General features: G+C 36.2%; 1 protein-coding gene across 4 annotated transcripts in view; it reads right to left on the bottom strand.

Annotated features, from left to right (window-relative positions):
• Positions 1-15845, bottom strand: part of KIAA1958 (KIAA1958 ortholog) — a 152490-nt gene that overhangs the window by 73599 nt on the left and 63046 nt on the right. For all 4 annotated transcript variants that reach the window (XM_039239737.1, XM_039239729.1, XM_039239712.1 and 1 more), the window contains exon 2: positions 3883-5077. In XM_039239737.1, the coding sequence (XP_039095668.1) occupies positions 3883-5053 (1171 nt within the window). In that variant the 5' untranslated portion in view covers positions 5054-5077. The remainder of the gene's footprint in view (positions 1-3882; positions 5078-15845) is intronic.

Here is a 15845-nt window from a genome sequence, read left to right as displayed (position 1 = left end):
AATAGTCTACATTGGTGGTATAGTGGTGAGCATAGCTACCTTCTGAAATAACTAAAAAAAAAAAAATTTTTTTTAAAGTAGACTGAGTTAATATTTCTAATATATAGAGAACACCCATAATTTATTAGAAAAACTAAAGATGTATATTTTCTTTTTTTTAATGTTTATTTATTTATTTTTGAGAGAAGGAGTGAGCAGGAGAGAAGCAGACAGAGAGGGAGACAGAGACAGAGAGACAGAGAATCCCAAGCAGGCTCCAAATTGTCAGCACAGAGCCCAATGCAGGGCCTGAACTCAGGAAATGTGACATCATGACCTGAGACGAAATCAAGAGCCAGACGCCTAACCAACTGAGCCCCTCCATGTGCCCCAAGATGTGAATTTTCAAAAGAAAAATAAAAGGGGTCCTTGTACAAAATCATAAAGTATGTGTGTCATGTGTATGTGTGTATATTTGAGAAATATGCACAAAAAACCCAATTCACAGTGAAATAGAGATTTAAATTGATGACAAATGCCCCAAATTTACATTTAAAAACCTCAAAATGTAATGGAACCTAAGCCTCTGGGAGATAGTCAATAATTCTTTTAATAATATAGACCCTCTTCCCTCATTTACTGTTTGCTAAGATTTGGATTGAATAGTAGAACAGGGTTGGTATGAAAATAATTTTATCCATACCCTGATTAACATCTTGAGAGTTTAATTTTGAACATAAATAAGGATGACTTTACACTACGAGAATACAATTTAAATGGCATCAGTAAAACTAAAAAAATGAAACAACTTCTCTTTGTTTTTGGTTGACTAAGAGTCATTTGTCAGATTATTTATTTTAAAAATATTATTCAAAGATATGCAGTATTTCTATAACGATCTGATAAGGACTCCAGCTAATACAACATCCGTTTTAAGAAGAGTACCTGATTTTGCTTACAGCAAGTTCTTTTCAAAAGCTTTCTTCCTTGCTTAGTTCCAAGTACACTTATATATATTAACTAAGGTCCATCTGTACATAATTATTCACATGCATTTGGATGTGATTTCTAAATTAAAAAAAAAATCTATCTTTAGAATAAAGACTACCCACTATAAAAAATATGCAAAATAAATAAATAAAATGTTAGAGCACAGAGCCAAATTTGGGCTCTATAGAACAAAGGTAAATTTAAGTTAACTATATTTATAGAACTCTCACAAAAGAAAAACGTCAGATTTTTATTTGTTCCAGTGAGGTTTCCAGTACAAATAGTGTTTCTTTAAAGCTAATGATATCTTAGCAATATAATATCCTTCCAAAGAACAATGGATTAAAAAAACATCAAAATGATTCCTTAGAAAATTCTCATTACCAGTTCTTCATACTGTTTTTCTTAAAGGTTCAATTCCAAGCCAAACCAATTCTCCTTGCAAGAGTTAAGCTAAATCACAGTTTACAATCGTTATTAGTTATGTGCTGTACTTTGCCATACCTGCTTTTTATAGCTTTTATAAAAAATACAATTTCATTAAGAGAAGGAAGAGAATGTAATCTACATAAAAATAAATAGATTAAAATATTTCTTTTTCAAATAGGTTGAATTTCTTTTCAAAAACAATTATATAATAAGATATTCATATTGTCTTTAGTAAAGAGCCTTGACGTCTCATTCCCTAGCCATTAGGCAGATAGATGGAAGAAAATCTGGGGTCAGTTAGTGGAAGGGATAATACAATAGAATTACTAAACTGCAGTAATTAGTGGAAGGATGCTGGGTAAGTTCATGGAAGGATGTATAATACAACAGTCTTATTACTAAGCTGTTTTGGTATACTGGACCCCTGTGCAAAATACAGTTCTGAATTCTACCCTCAAATATAAATTAAGTGGAAATGCAGAAAATTCTGTCAAGCCAAGTCTTCTATTTTATATATTAAAAACGGGGGGGGGGGGACACAAATAAATAAACTAGATACAACTATTTAAGGGAAAAAGTACTACTACTTATATCCTATATGCATCAAGAGTCAGATTTCCTACCTAGTACAAAGACTTTCACCAGATTAATAAAAATAATGTGTCCAAATTATGCCAGGATTAGCTAAAAGACCATATTGTTATTAAATGACTGAAGTAAAACTTTTAAGAGTTCAATTAACACCACTAGTCATTAGGATAATAAAAATCAAAACCACAATGAGATACTATTTCATGCATCTAATAGGATAAATATTTTCTTAAATGGAAAATAACATGCATTGGTGAGCATGTTAAGGAACAGGAATCTTTTTACATTGCTAGTAATTGTAAAATGGCAGAGGTACTTTGGGAAATAGTTTGGCACCTCCTCAAAAATTTAAGCATACAATTATAATACACCCAACAATTCCACTTCTAGGTAGGTGCCCAAGTGAAATGAAATCATATGTTCACACAAAAACTTGTATATGAATGTTATTAACAGTATTACTCATGACAGCCAAAAAGGAAAAACAACCTAAATCTCCACCAACTGATGAAAGGAAAAACAAAATATGGATATCCATATAATGAAATATTATTTAGCAACAAAAAGAAACCCTGATACATGCTACAACATAAATTAACACTTAAAAAAGTAGCTAAGTGCAAGAAGGCAGTCACAAAAGGCCACACGATATGATTCCATTTACATGAAGTGAGCACAAAAGGCAAATCCATAGAGACATAAAGTAGATCAGTGGTTGATGGGTTGGGAAGAGGGAAAGAGAGACTGCTGATAAGTATGGGCTCCTTTCTGTGGTGACGACAGGGTTTTGAATTATATAGTGGTGATGGCTGCACAACTCTGTAAATATACTGGAAGCCACTGGACTATATACTTTAAAAGAGTATACTTTATGGTATGTGAATCATATCTCGATAAAACTGTTATGTTAAAAAGAAGGAAAAATGAGTAAACTGAAAAACATAATTCTGAGTTAGGATATGAATATTTTCATTGTGTATTTTATTAATAATACCGTGACTATCTGAGGAAAATCATAAATTGGGTAAAGGGACAGGTACCACAGGCTTCTAGGAAACTCTTCCCAAAATGCAGGACTTCCTTGAGAGGGATTAAAATGAAACCAAAATGTGCCACACATTTCTGCTTTCTCTACTCTCTGTTCTGTATGTCTCTTCATCCTTGCCCAGGTTTCTGCTTCTGGCTTATTAGATTCAAATAATGGACCCAAATGCATGACACCTAAGCCCCCTTTATATAATAATAGCCCAGATTAAATAAGTACTGAACGTGAGAATTACAGAACATCAGAATTACAGATAGAGACCTCCATAAGATCATGAGTTAGGCCCACCTATTCCAGGAATGCAAGTTATCTTAAATTTTGAGATAAAAGATAAAACACTTCTTCTAGAATTATTGATTACTTTTTTAAAAACCTTGTTCTAAACTGCCACACCAACTAAAATGAATAGAAATGCCAAGATGGTTCAGACAAATAAATAATAAAGGAAAAGCACCAGTTCTATTGTCATCATATGCCTAACCCAACATCATTTTGGCTTCAAACAGTAATCAAGGAGACAATAAAATTTTTTTCAAAGATAACTTTACTATATAAAGTTCAGCTTAGGATCAGATATGAACCTTAAATCTAGCCATGCAATATCAACAGCACAATCCTATAGCTGTCCTCTCAGCCCTGAGGTACACTGACCAGATGGATGGCCTTAATTCAGATGAATTTCCTTTAGAGTAACACTTGAATGTAATGTATTTCATTAGTTGTATCTTTCTGAAAATAATAAAGGCCTGAATTCTAGCAGACCGAGCTAATGGTTTCATAAGTGCTGACGGCGCAGAATTCTCTGATGTACATGGATGAGGGACTCTCTGTCACCTCATGTGCCATACCTGGTATGCACTGTACTGTGGCCTCAGTGGTTATGGTTGGAGCGACTGGGGGCTGCTGCTGACTGGAGCTCACTTCTGGCTCTGTGTTAACTGAGGGAGAAAGAGCTATCTCACAGGAGGAGACCTGGCTGGGCAGATGGGGCAGGAACTCTTCAGAAGCAATTTGGTCATCCTGTCCAGGCAGTTGCAGGGCAGACAAAGGGATGCTGATCTGTTTGTTAGGATGGGATGTGCTCACAGGCAACTGCATGGCCACCTGCTGGTTGGTGCCATGGGCACTGGGAGGTCCTCTGTTTGGTGAAGCCAGAGATACCCTGGCAGTCTTCTGGACGATCGGTCTAGACATCACAGAGGGGGATGCAGACACACCATGTGGGTCTAGCTCTGTGCTGATGGCAGATGTTACATGGGGAATCAGCTTAGCAGACCCTACACAAGAGGGACCAGCATGAGTCTGAGGCTTGGGTTTTGCCATCTGTGTCAATGACAGGGCTGGTCCGTCTACCCCTCCAGTCAGCTCTGCATTCGCCACAATGTAATAATCTTCAGGAATCTCTTGTTTGATTTTCTTAATGATGACATCATTGCTGCATTCATCAACCATTTGAGCCTGGGAGCTGGAATGGAGAGAAGATGGAACTATTCCAGGCCTTTTTCGAGCAATGCTTTGAGGCCTTTGGGTTTGGGGTTCAAAGTCACTATCCTCATCTGTAACAGAGGACTCACAAACCATGTCAAACAGGGTGTTTTCATCTTCATACTCTTCAACAGCTTCATCCAGTTCAGAGGGCTCACTACAATAAGAGAAGTCACAAGAGTCTCTGGTCCGATTACAGTCTAGCTTCGCTTTCACTGGTCTCCCAGGGTACCTTTCAACAGGGCTAGTTTGTGTCTCGGAGGGGACTCCAATTATACTGGGACTATCAGAGTTAAAACTTCTGTTATCCTGGAAACAGACCCTTTCTTGGGACCCAGCTCTGCAAGTAGCTGTGAGTGGCCAGTGATAAGCATGGCCAGCACTACAGCCCCACATTGCTGTGAGGTTCCCATGGGAACCTTCTGAAAGTAAGTGTTTCAGGTTTGGAATGAGGCTGCAAATGGTCCCATGGCTGTGGGCCCAGCTGACCAATTTGGACAGATTCTCAGATGAGGTATGAAGGCAATCCTCCATGTTACAGGATCAGCAGTGTCTTTCCTAAAGGGAAATAATCAAAATAAGAAGCCATTATTACCCAAGATATTCCCATATCTCCATTATTTCAATATCCTTGAACTATGATCACGTGGCATAAAAAAGAAATGCACTTCAAAAATTTAATAAATTAATATTGCTGCACATGGGCAGGGAATGGAAAAGAATACAGGGAAAAGTAAAGAACAGTTGATGCCTCATGGCTGTGAGACAAGAAGACTTTTGTTAGTTTCCTTCAATGTTATAGTAATATCTACATAAAAAGTAATATTTGCATAAGAAAAACATGGGAAAGAAAAAAAACAATTCAAAAATAAAAAAGAGGTGAGCTTTTTCATGATACATTTTACTTCCAAAGTCACAAAGAGAGGTTTAGTCAGCCCCTTAAGAGTAAAATGTGTGCATTGTTTATTAACCAAGAAGATGCACTTCCAACTTTATCCTCTGCTATCAGAAACTTCATTACTGATGGCAGAACCAACAAAGGCTTAGATCCCTTCTAGAATGAGTCCCAGATTCTCTCCAGGGCACCAGAAAGCAAATGATTCAACTGAGAGTCCGAGGAAAGAATCAAGTGTGGAAGTGCAGAAGAAAAATCTAGCAGAGGGTTGCCTGGGTGGCTCAGTCGGTTAAGCGTCTGACTTTGGCTCAGGTCATGATCTCACAGTTCGTGGGTTCGAGTCCCGCATCAGCCTCTGTGCTGACAGCTAGCTCAGAGCCTGGTGCCTGTTTCAGAGTCTGTATCTCCCTCTCTCTCTGACCCTCCCCTGCTCGCGATGTCTCTCTCTGACTCTCAGAAATAAAAAAAATAAAAAAAATTAAAGAAAAAAGTCTAGCAGAGAAGGGAGAATGGACTGGGAGGAGAGCCACTAGAGTGTGCCTACTGAGGTCTGGGGTGCAGGCAATCTGTAGACCAGAAGCAAAGATGGGTGGGCCAGGTACCAGGACTCTAACCAAATCTTAGGAGCAGTCTTTCTGCCTCCTTGCTGCCTGAAATTCCTGAAATACTTGCCTTTCGTCTCACAATTTAGAGGTAAAAGATGTGTTTGGTGTATTCCACCATCTGAGCTTCCTGGACACCCTAGGATAACCAACTACCAAATAGGAGTAAATCATTCTTTATTGGACAGATTTCAAATGGAATCACTTGTTATGGGTCTTTGGGTGTGTTAAGAGTGAGGACAACATAATGGGGAAGAAAAGTAAAATGGGGCATGTAATTAGAAAGGTCAAGTAAATTTCTGCCAAAAGGGAGATTCTGGGAAGAACTGGGATGGGGGGCGTGGAGAAGGAAGAACAGGATCTTGTGTGGTTAGTCAGTCCTGTTCATCTGTAGCTGTGAGTGACAAGTGGTGCCTCAGTGTAGGTGGACTCTGCACTGAGGTACCAAAGTCAGGTGGTCATACAAAAGGGCACACTTGAATCTCCATGTCCCCTCATCAGTAGAGTTAGGTAAAGTAAAACCTTTCACATGTTATGAGGCTTCTTGATGTGGTCATGACCACAGTCAATCCCTCAAACCTCATTTCCTACTAGTATGGGATTTCCCCACATTTTTTATGGTCTCCTCTTCTCTAAAGTTTGTCACCCCCCACTAGGCCTCTAAACACTTGTTCTTTGGCTTGATATACAGCCCTTTATTCATCTGGAAAATCCTTTCAAAACTGAACTTGAGACCACTTCCTATTGAAATCTTTCCAGACCTTCTTCCAGCCTCAGAAATTTATTCCAATTCTTTTTGCTTGTACTTCCATCATCTCCTGAGTTATCTCTGTACTGTTATCATTGACATTCTTGTCTGTTTCCCAAACTTGACTGAGAATGACCTGAGGACAGGAACTATAACTTTTTAAATTTTTATTTATTTTTAAAATTTTAGTATAAGAGGCTATAATTTTTCATTCATCAATGAGGGCCTACTTGGGGATACAGATATTAATACTATACACTCCTGTTTTTGAGACCTTTTAATCTATTATTAATGATAAGTGAATGAATGAAGAATGAACGAATAAATATATAAATGTTGGCAATGCCATCAACGCTTAACAAAGTAAACATATATGACCTTCAAATAAGGGGGCGCCTAAGTGGCTCAGTCGGTGAAGCATCTGACTCTTAATTTTGGCTCAGGTCATGATCTCACAGTTTGTGGAGTTCAAGCCCCACATTGGGTTCTGTAATGATAGTGCAGAGTCTACCTGGGATTCTCTCCTCTCTCTCTGCTCCTGCCTTTTTCTTGAGCTCTTTTTCACACTCTAAATAAACATTAAAAAAAATTTTAAGACCCTCAAATAAGAAACATGAAGTTTCCTCCTATCATTTTTATTTTAATCATTGAAGGGAATAGAGGATTTTCTCGCCAGTGGTATAACCAAACCATAGCTGTCTAGTGTATGGAAGACTAATACATAAGCAACCAGATTTTAAAAAGCAGCAGAGTAAAAGCAGTTATTGGTATATGACTTAGGAACTTCAAGTCTAGTCCTGGAACTGATGTCTGTGGCCTCAAACAAATCACAGATTACCTCTAAGCTAAAATGTCAGGATTATATGATCTTTAGATTCCCTTCATACTTTAGGAATTTAGGGACTTTTTTATTTATATTTGTTTCATATAACTTTAAAAATGCAGATAAAAGAGAAAGACTGCTACAATTATCACGAAGAGCACTAAGTAATGCACAAAATTGCTAAATCACTATCTTGTACACATAACACTAATATAACACTGCGTTAACTAGTTGCACTTAAAATTAAAAACTTGGGGCGCCTGAGTGGCTTAGTCGGTTAAGCGTCCGACTTTCGCTCAGGTCATGATCTCACGGTTCGTGGGTTCAAGCCCCGCGTCGGGCTCTGTGCTGACTGCCAGCTCAGAGCCTGGAGCCTGTTTCAGAGTCTGTGACTCCCTCTCTCTCTGACCCTCCCCTGCTCACGCTGTCTCTCTCTCTCTCTCTCTCCTAGAAATAAATAAAACATTTAAAAAAATTTTTTTAAAAATTAAATTAAATTAAAAACTTAATTTAAAAAAAGAAAGAAAGGGGCACCTGGGTAGTAGTTCAGTTGGTTGAGCATCCAATTTTGGCTCAGGTCATGATCTCATGGTTCATGAGTTCAAGTCCCACATTGGGCTCGCTGCTGTCAGCATGGAGTCCACTTTGGATCCTCTATCCCCCTCTCTCTGCTCATGTGCTCTCTCAAAAATAAATAAAAACATTTATTTAAAAAAAAAAAAGCAAGAAATACTGAGGTTTTTTATTTTTGTTTTTCTAGTTTCTTAATACATATATTTAATTGGTATGAGAGAGACTATTTGCCTACCCAGTATCCATTCTCTCATTTTCCTTAGAGAAAGTCCCAATTTGTTGGGGCAGCAATATGCTCACCTAAAACATATTTCTCAGCTTCCCTTGAAATAGGAATTGTCATATGACACGGTTCTGGCCAATAATATGTTAAAAAAAAAAAAAAAGTCACTGAGCGGGGTTTGGGAAAGCCTTCTGAAAAACAGACTTGTCCGATTTTTGCCTTTTTTTCTTTTGCCCTTTGTCCTCTTTCTTCCCGCCTGGAACAAGGACATGATAGCTGGATCTCCAAAGGCCATATTGGGAGCATTAAATTAAGAACTTAGAGATGGGAGAGAATAGCCATCAAGCTTGTCCTTGAGGACATCATGAAGCCATGGCATCAACTCTGAACTATCTAGAATTCTTTATTACTTAAGGAAAGATAAGCACCTTATCTTACTTAACCCATTGTTGTTGGGAGTATTTGATTACATACAGCTGAACTCAACTACTACCTGACATACAAAAAAATTAACATTCATCTCTGGGTTTTGGAGCCTTCAGAGGAGAATCCTTTAATTTCTCTGAACCATGCTGCAGGACAATTGTTTCTCAGACTGGACTCCACAAATAAATTCTTGGGAGGTCTATAATTCTATTCCAAAATATTCATAACTGTCTTATTTTAATTCTATAAAAAATTATTTTAAGCATATTATGAGTCATCTAAATAATCACCTTATATCTGAGTGTTGCCTTTGCATCGATACTCACATTATTGTCCATAATCACCTAAAGTGACATGACTTAACTACAAATTTGTTGGGAGGCCTGTTTACTTCTCTTTTGCATTAATAACTTTCAAAGGAAAGGGATTGTGATTTGACATCATGAAAATGACATATGTGATGGTAAAGTGATATAGCACTTTAAGTGTCACAGGGTAATGACACTAATAAATATCTATGTTCATAGAAAGAAATGTTGAAATAAATATATATATACATAGAAAAAAAATATACATTATGGCAGAATATATGAATAAAGATATTGTTACAGTTCAAATAGGTAAAAATGTGGCAGAATCCAAACACAAAATTGTATAAGCATATAGAACTCCAAAGAACTTACTGTTCAGGTAAAAGCTACAGTAGTAAAACAGTACCCTTACTGAAGGTCCCACAAGCCAGAAAAAAAAAATTATAATAAAAGACAATGTATATAAAATTCAAATTTTGTTAAAAGCTTATCCACTTAATTCCATAATAATAACCAACTTTTAAGAATCAATAGGCAGTAATCACAAGTCACTTTTATTACATTCTGAAATTCACTAGCAATCTCATGAAGAGGCTCTTAAACTTTCTTGAGTATCATAAAATGAAAATATTTTTCTAGTACCACTATTAATATATTTCACAGCCAGGCAACCAATGTTAACCAATGTAGTTATAAGAGCATAATTAGCTGATATTTAGGGTAATTAAATGGATTAAGTCCAAGCTGACAAGGAATAGCTGTCAATATGCTGCAATATAGTCTAAAATTAATAAAAATAGAATCAATAAGACAATTAAGGTATTTCCAAGCCGCTAAAAGTAAATCCTTTCTAGAACCTACTGATTTCTTTCAACAGTCTGATGATAAGCTCTATGCTGAAAAATAATGCTTTTTCTACATTTTCAAGAATTAAAAATAATTTCAGATAGTATTTTCCCATATTTGATATGGGCTATGATTGGATTAGGCACACAGCTTCACAGAGTTATCACATGACACTTGATTAAAAACAAACTCAAGGAGTCCTGACTAGCAGGGTTTAGGTTAAGTATGAGATTTGTTATCCCAAATTAGCAAAAAAAAAGCTATAAAGTTATTATCACCACACTGTATGTTAACTTAGGCAAGCAAACATTCTATATATTAGGATTCATACATTCTATATATTAGGATTCATACTATTAATGTCAAAATCAGAAACCCATTAAACATAGAGTCAGACTTTCTACTATTACATCCAATATTGATCATTAAGGTTTCAGTAGAATATAAAACTATTATTACAGCTAATATTTATTCAATATTATTAATTACCAGGTACTGTTTAAGACTTGACATACCAATAATCCTAACTATAACCCTAATAAATTAAGTAAATTATTACCCTCATTTTATGAATGAGCAAATTAAGTCACTGAACAAAGTAGTAGTAGAGCAAAGTTTGAACTTTGGTCTTTCTCCAGAGCCTATGCTCTTAAAATTAACATACTACACTGCTTCTGACATTGTAATAGTAGAAAGATATTGTCTCAAATCTGGTTCCCTATCACACTAATGTTAATTTGAGTTTATGTTGGTTTTATAGTTTAACTTTGGTTGAATCTGTATGATTGTTTTGGTATATAACTGTCTCAGAACTATAAATTTTATGTTTATATATATTTAATTAACATTATGACAAAAATGACTTAAGGCAGCACTGGACATAAAGACAGTCCATGAAAATATTTTTCTTTCAAAAGTTTGAGAAAAATTTCTTTATAGTTTTAAAAAAAAGGGGTATGAAAAGATTATGTCATTTTTGTAAACCTGAATACCAGCCAAATAGCAGTGAACGTTGAGTTGGCTTTCACCTCACTTTAGTTGCAACAATCTGCCCACAGCCCTTTTGATTTCTCTCTTTATAAGATTCTGAACCTTTCAAAGGATTTGGTGTTGCTGTTGTCTGAATACCGCTAAATGTCAATTGCTGATAGATGACAAAATTGACACAAGGAAAAAACAGAAAATCTTAATAGTCACGTATCTATAAAAGAAGTTGAATGTTAAAAAAAAAATCTTCTCCAAAAGAAATATTTCACTGGTAAATTCTATCACACATTTAAGGAAGAAATAATATCAAATTTATGCAAATATTTTCAAAAAATAGGAGAAGGGAGCACTACCCAACTTGTCTGAGGAAAATAGCATAACCCTAATACCAAAACCTGACAAAGACACTGTAATGAAAATTACAGATAAAGACCCTTATTTTATACAAAAAAAGTTTACCAAAATGAATCCAATATATAAAATGGGTAATACATCCTGATCAAGTAGGACTTTTCCCAGGAATGCAAGGTTGGCTAAACATTCAAAACTCATTCAATATAATTCAACATATTAATAGTCCACAGAAGAAAAAAAATCCAAATGATCATCTCAAAAGATGCAGACAAAGCATATGACAAAATTAAATATTCATTTACAATTAAAAATGCTTAGGGACATCTGGGTGGCTCAGTCAGCTGAGCGTCCAACTGTTGATTTCAGCTCAGGTCATGATCCCAGGGTCGTGGGATCGAGCCCCATGTTAAGCTCTGCACTGAGCATAGAGCCTGCTTAAGATTCTCTCTCTCTTCCTCTGCCCCTCTCCTTCACTCACACTCTCTCTCTAAAAAACAAACAAAAACCACCAAGAACAAAACCAAAAAACCCAAACATCTCTTAGTAAGCTAATAATAGTAGAAATTCCCTCAAACTCATAAAAAGGATAGCTATAAAAAAACTATAGTAAATATTACTTAATGTAAAAGGCTGAATCGTCTTCTCCCAAGATCAGGATTCTAAATGCTCACTTGCATCACTTTTATTCAACATCATACTAGAGGTCAGAGCCACTGAAACAATGTAATAAAGAGAACTAAAAGGTAGAAAAATTAGAACAGAAATAAAACTGTTTTACATGTAGATGATACTGCTATTTATGTAGAAAATTCCAGAGAACTCATAAAACTGCTAGAACTCATAAATGAATTTATTAGCAAAGTAGTAAGATACAAGATTAATAGTTTTAAAAATCAATTGTTTTCTATATACTAACAACAAAATATTAGAAAATTAAATTTTAAAAAATTCTATTTATGGTAGTGCCAAAAGTATTAAATGCCTAGGAATAATAACAAAATTGTCCAAGACTTCTATAACTAAAAACAACAAAACACTGCTGAGAGAAATTAAATGTGACATAAATAAATACAAATAAATACCATATTTGTGGATTGAAAGACAATCCACAGGTTGGTATTATCATCAGCTGATATATCTATTCAATGCAATTCCAATCAATATTCCAGTTGGCTTTTTAAGAAGAAATAGGTGATTCTAGGGGCGCCTGGGTGGCTTAGTCGGTTTAGCGTCCGACTTTCGCTTAGGTCATGATCTCATGGTTCGTGGGTTCGAGCCCCGTGTCGGGCTCTGTGCTGACTGCCAGCTCAGAGCCTGGAGCCTGTTTCAGAGTCTGTGACTCCCTCTCTCTGTGACCCTCCCCTGCTCACGCTGTCTCTCTCTCTCCTAGAAATAAATAAAACATTTAAAAAAAAAATAAAAGAAAAGAAATAGGTGATTCTAAAATTTATATGAAAATGCAAAGGATCTAGAATAACCAAAGCAAAATCTTTAAATAATAATAAAGTTGGAGTACTCACCATACCTGATTTTGAGGCTCAGAATAATTTCAAGCTATAGTAAACAAGATCATGGGATCCTTACAAAAAAAATAGACACATACATCAATGGAACAGAATGGGTGTTCAGAAACAGACCCACATGTATTTGGTTAATTGATTTTTGGTAAAGGCAAAAGCAATTCAATAGGAAAGGAAAAAATTTTCAACAAATGATGCTAAATCAATTGGATAGTCACTGAAAACAAAAAGAAAACAAAACCTTAAGTTAAACCACACATAAAAATCAACTCAAAATGGGAGCACCTGGGTGGCTCAGCTCATGTCATGATCTCGTGATTTGTGGGTTCATGCCCCATGTCTGGCTCTGTGCTGACAGTTTAGAGCCTGAAGCTTGCTTCAGATTCTGTGTCTCTCTTTCTCTCTCTGCCCCTTCCCCACTCACACTGTCTGTCTCTGTCTCTCTCTCTCTCTCAAAAATAAACTTTAAAAAATTAACTCAAAATGAACCTTAAACCTAAATCTAAAACCTGAAACTAAAAAAATTTCAGAAGAAATCACAGGATAATATCTTTGTGACCTTGGGGTAAGCACAGGTTTGTTAAGTTGCAGAAAGCAAGAGCCATAAAAAATTTGATAAACTGACTCCATCAATTGCTAATGGAATATACATAATCCGGGAATGGAGAAGATACTCATCACAATTAAGCACACTCAACACTCCTACCCTCTTTCAGGAGATCCCCTATGTAATTTTCAATGCTATCTAAGGAAACGTGGGTATGGTCTAAAAAGCACTGATGATGTCCCAACTAACAGACCAGTAATGAACAAAGCCAGAAACAAAAGAAAATAAAATGAAACACAGGAAATACAGCTCCTAAAAAAGCCAAAGATAAGGTTCCTATGTTTTTCTTTTCTTTTAATGTTTTTATTTATTTCTGAGACAGAGAGAGAGACAGCGTGAGCAGGGGAGGGTCATAGAGAGAGGGAGACACAGAATCTGAAACAGGCTCCAGGCTCTGAGCTAACTGTCAGCACAGAGCCCAACACGGGGCTCTAACCCACAAACCGTGAGATCATGACCTGAGCCAAAGTCGGATGCTTAACTGACTGAACCACCCAGACGCCCCTCTATGTTTTTCTTACTTACGGAGAATGACATATACTTCCTTTTTTATTTTTTTATTTTTTTTTATTTTTCCATTAACTACAACTCTTAGACTCTAAAAGTAGATCATGTAATCATAATTCCCCATATTTTCATTAAAGGATATAATTTATAATAATTGCTACATATGGAAAATATTCAAACAACTGGAATTTTACCAAAAAATGTCTGAGGACAAAAATTCCAACACTAATGCATAATAATATGCAGAAAGATACTACCTTAAAACCACAGGGAAAGGACAGGGAAAGGATATTTATTCCTCTTGAGGCCTAAAATGTGCTTTCCAAAATGTAAGACCCAACTATTGTTGAAAAAAATGTATATGTAAGTTACCTAAACTAGTACAAACACCAAAAGTGAGCTTACAGAGGCGCCTGGGTGGCTCAGTAGGTTGAACATTGACTTTGGCTCTGGTCATGATATCACAGTTTGTGGGTTTGAGCCCCACATCGGGCTTTTCACTGACAGCACAGAGTCTGCTTCAGATTCTCTGTCTCTCAAATAGGTGTTTTTCAAAAAGTGAGCTTGCAAATAAAGAATTCAGGGGCACCTGGGTGGCTCAGTCGGTTAAGGGTCCAACTTCAGCTCAGGTCATGATCTCATGGTTCGTGGATTCGAGCCCCGTGTCAGGCTCTGAGCTGTCAGCACAGGCTGACTCTTAGTCTGCTTCAGATTCTATGTGTATCTCTCTCTCTATGCCTGCCTGGATCGCACTCTGTCTGCCCCTCTCTCTCTAAAAAAATAAACAAACATTAAAAAAAATTTAAATATAAAAAATAAAGAATTCAAATTACATAATATTTGCTTTTACTTTAATATATTTATTAATTTTCAAGTGTTGTAAGTACCATGCTCCATGATGCAATTTTTGGAAATAGACAAATCTAAAAGATGCTCTGTACCTAGTAAATTTAAAAAATCATAATATAAAAAAGTTTTAATTCTATGCCATGAATATATAACATGTATTTCATTTATATTTATATTTAAATTCTGTAAACATTAAGTACCTATTATATGCTAAATACTGTGTTATAAACCTGTTCTAAAGATATGTTTTAGTCCTAAATCCCAGTACCTCAGCATGTTACCCATGTTACCCATAAAGTAACTTACAGGGGTGTCCAGTTGGTTAAGCATTTGACTCTTGATTTTGGCTCAGGTCATAATTTCACAGTTCATGAGTTGAATCCCCGCATCGTGCTCTGCACTGACAGCATGGAGCCTGCTTGGGATTCTCTCTCTCCCTCTCTCTCTGCTCCTCCCCATCTCTCCCTCTATCTCCATACCTTTCTCTCTCAACATAAATAAATATTTTTAAAAAATAATCTATAATTGCAGCTATAATTGGTTAAGTTTCCATGAAGTCATATGGATGTAAACAGGGCCCCTAATCCATCATGACTGGTCATAAGTAGACAGCCATGTGAAGACAGATGCAGGAAGAAAGCAATGTGACAGCACAGATGGAATGGAGTTAGACAGCTGCAAGCCAAGGAACACCAAAGGTTGACAGAAAACTACTACAAGCTAGGAAGAGGAAGGAAGGATTCCCCTATAGGTTTCAAAGGAACATGGTTTTGTCAACATCTTGATTTAGGAATTCTAGACTGAACTATGAAACAATACATTTTTGTTTTTGTTTCTGTTGTTTTAAAGTTCATTAATTTTGAGAAAGTGAGACAGTGCGAGCTCAGCCTGACGTGGGGCTTCATCTCACCAAGGCAAGATCGTGACCTGAACTGATATTGAGTAAGATGATTAACCGACTGAGTCACCCAGACACCCTCTCATTTTTGTTGTTTTAAGCCACTTGGTTGTGGTACTTGTTGGGCAGTCCTAGGAAACCTAATATACATTGTGTA

This window comes from Hyaena hyaena, unplaced genomic scaffold, assembly GCF_003009895.1.
Source record: "Hyaena hyaena isolate Hyena2069 unplaced genomic scaffold, ASM300989v1 scaffold_6, whole genome shotgun sequence".
Classification (NCBI taxonomy): Eukaryota; Metazoa; Chordata; class Mammalia; order Carnivora; family Hyaenidae; genus Hyaena; species Hyaena hyaena.
This window is presented reverse-complemented; position numbering and strand designations above follow the sequence as displayed.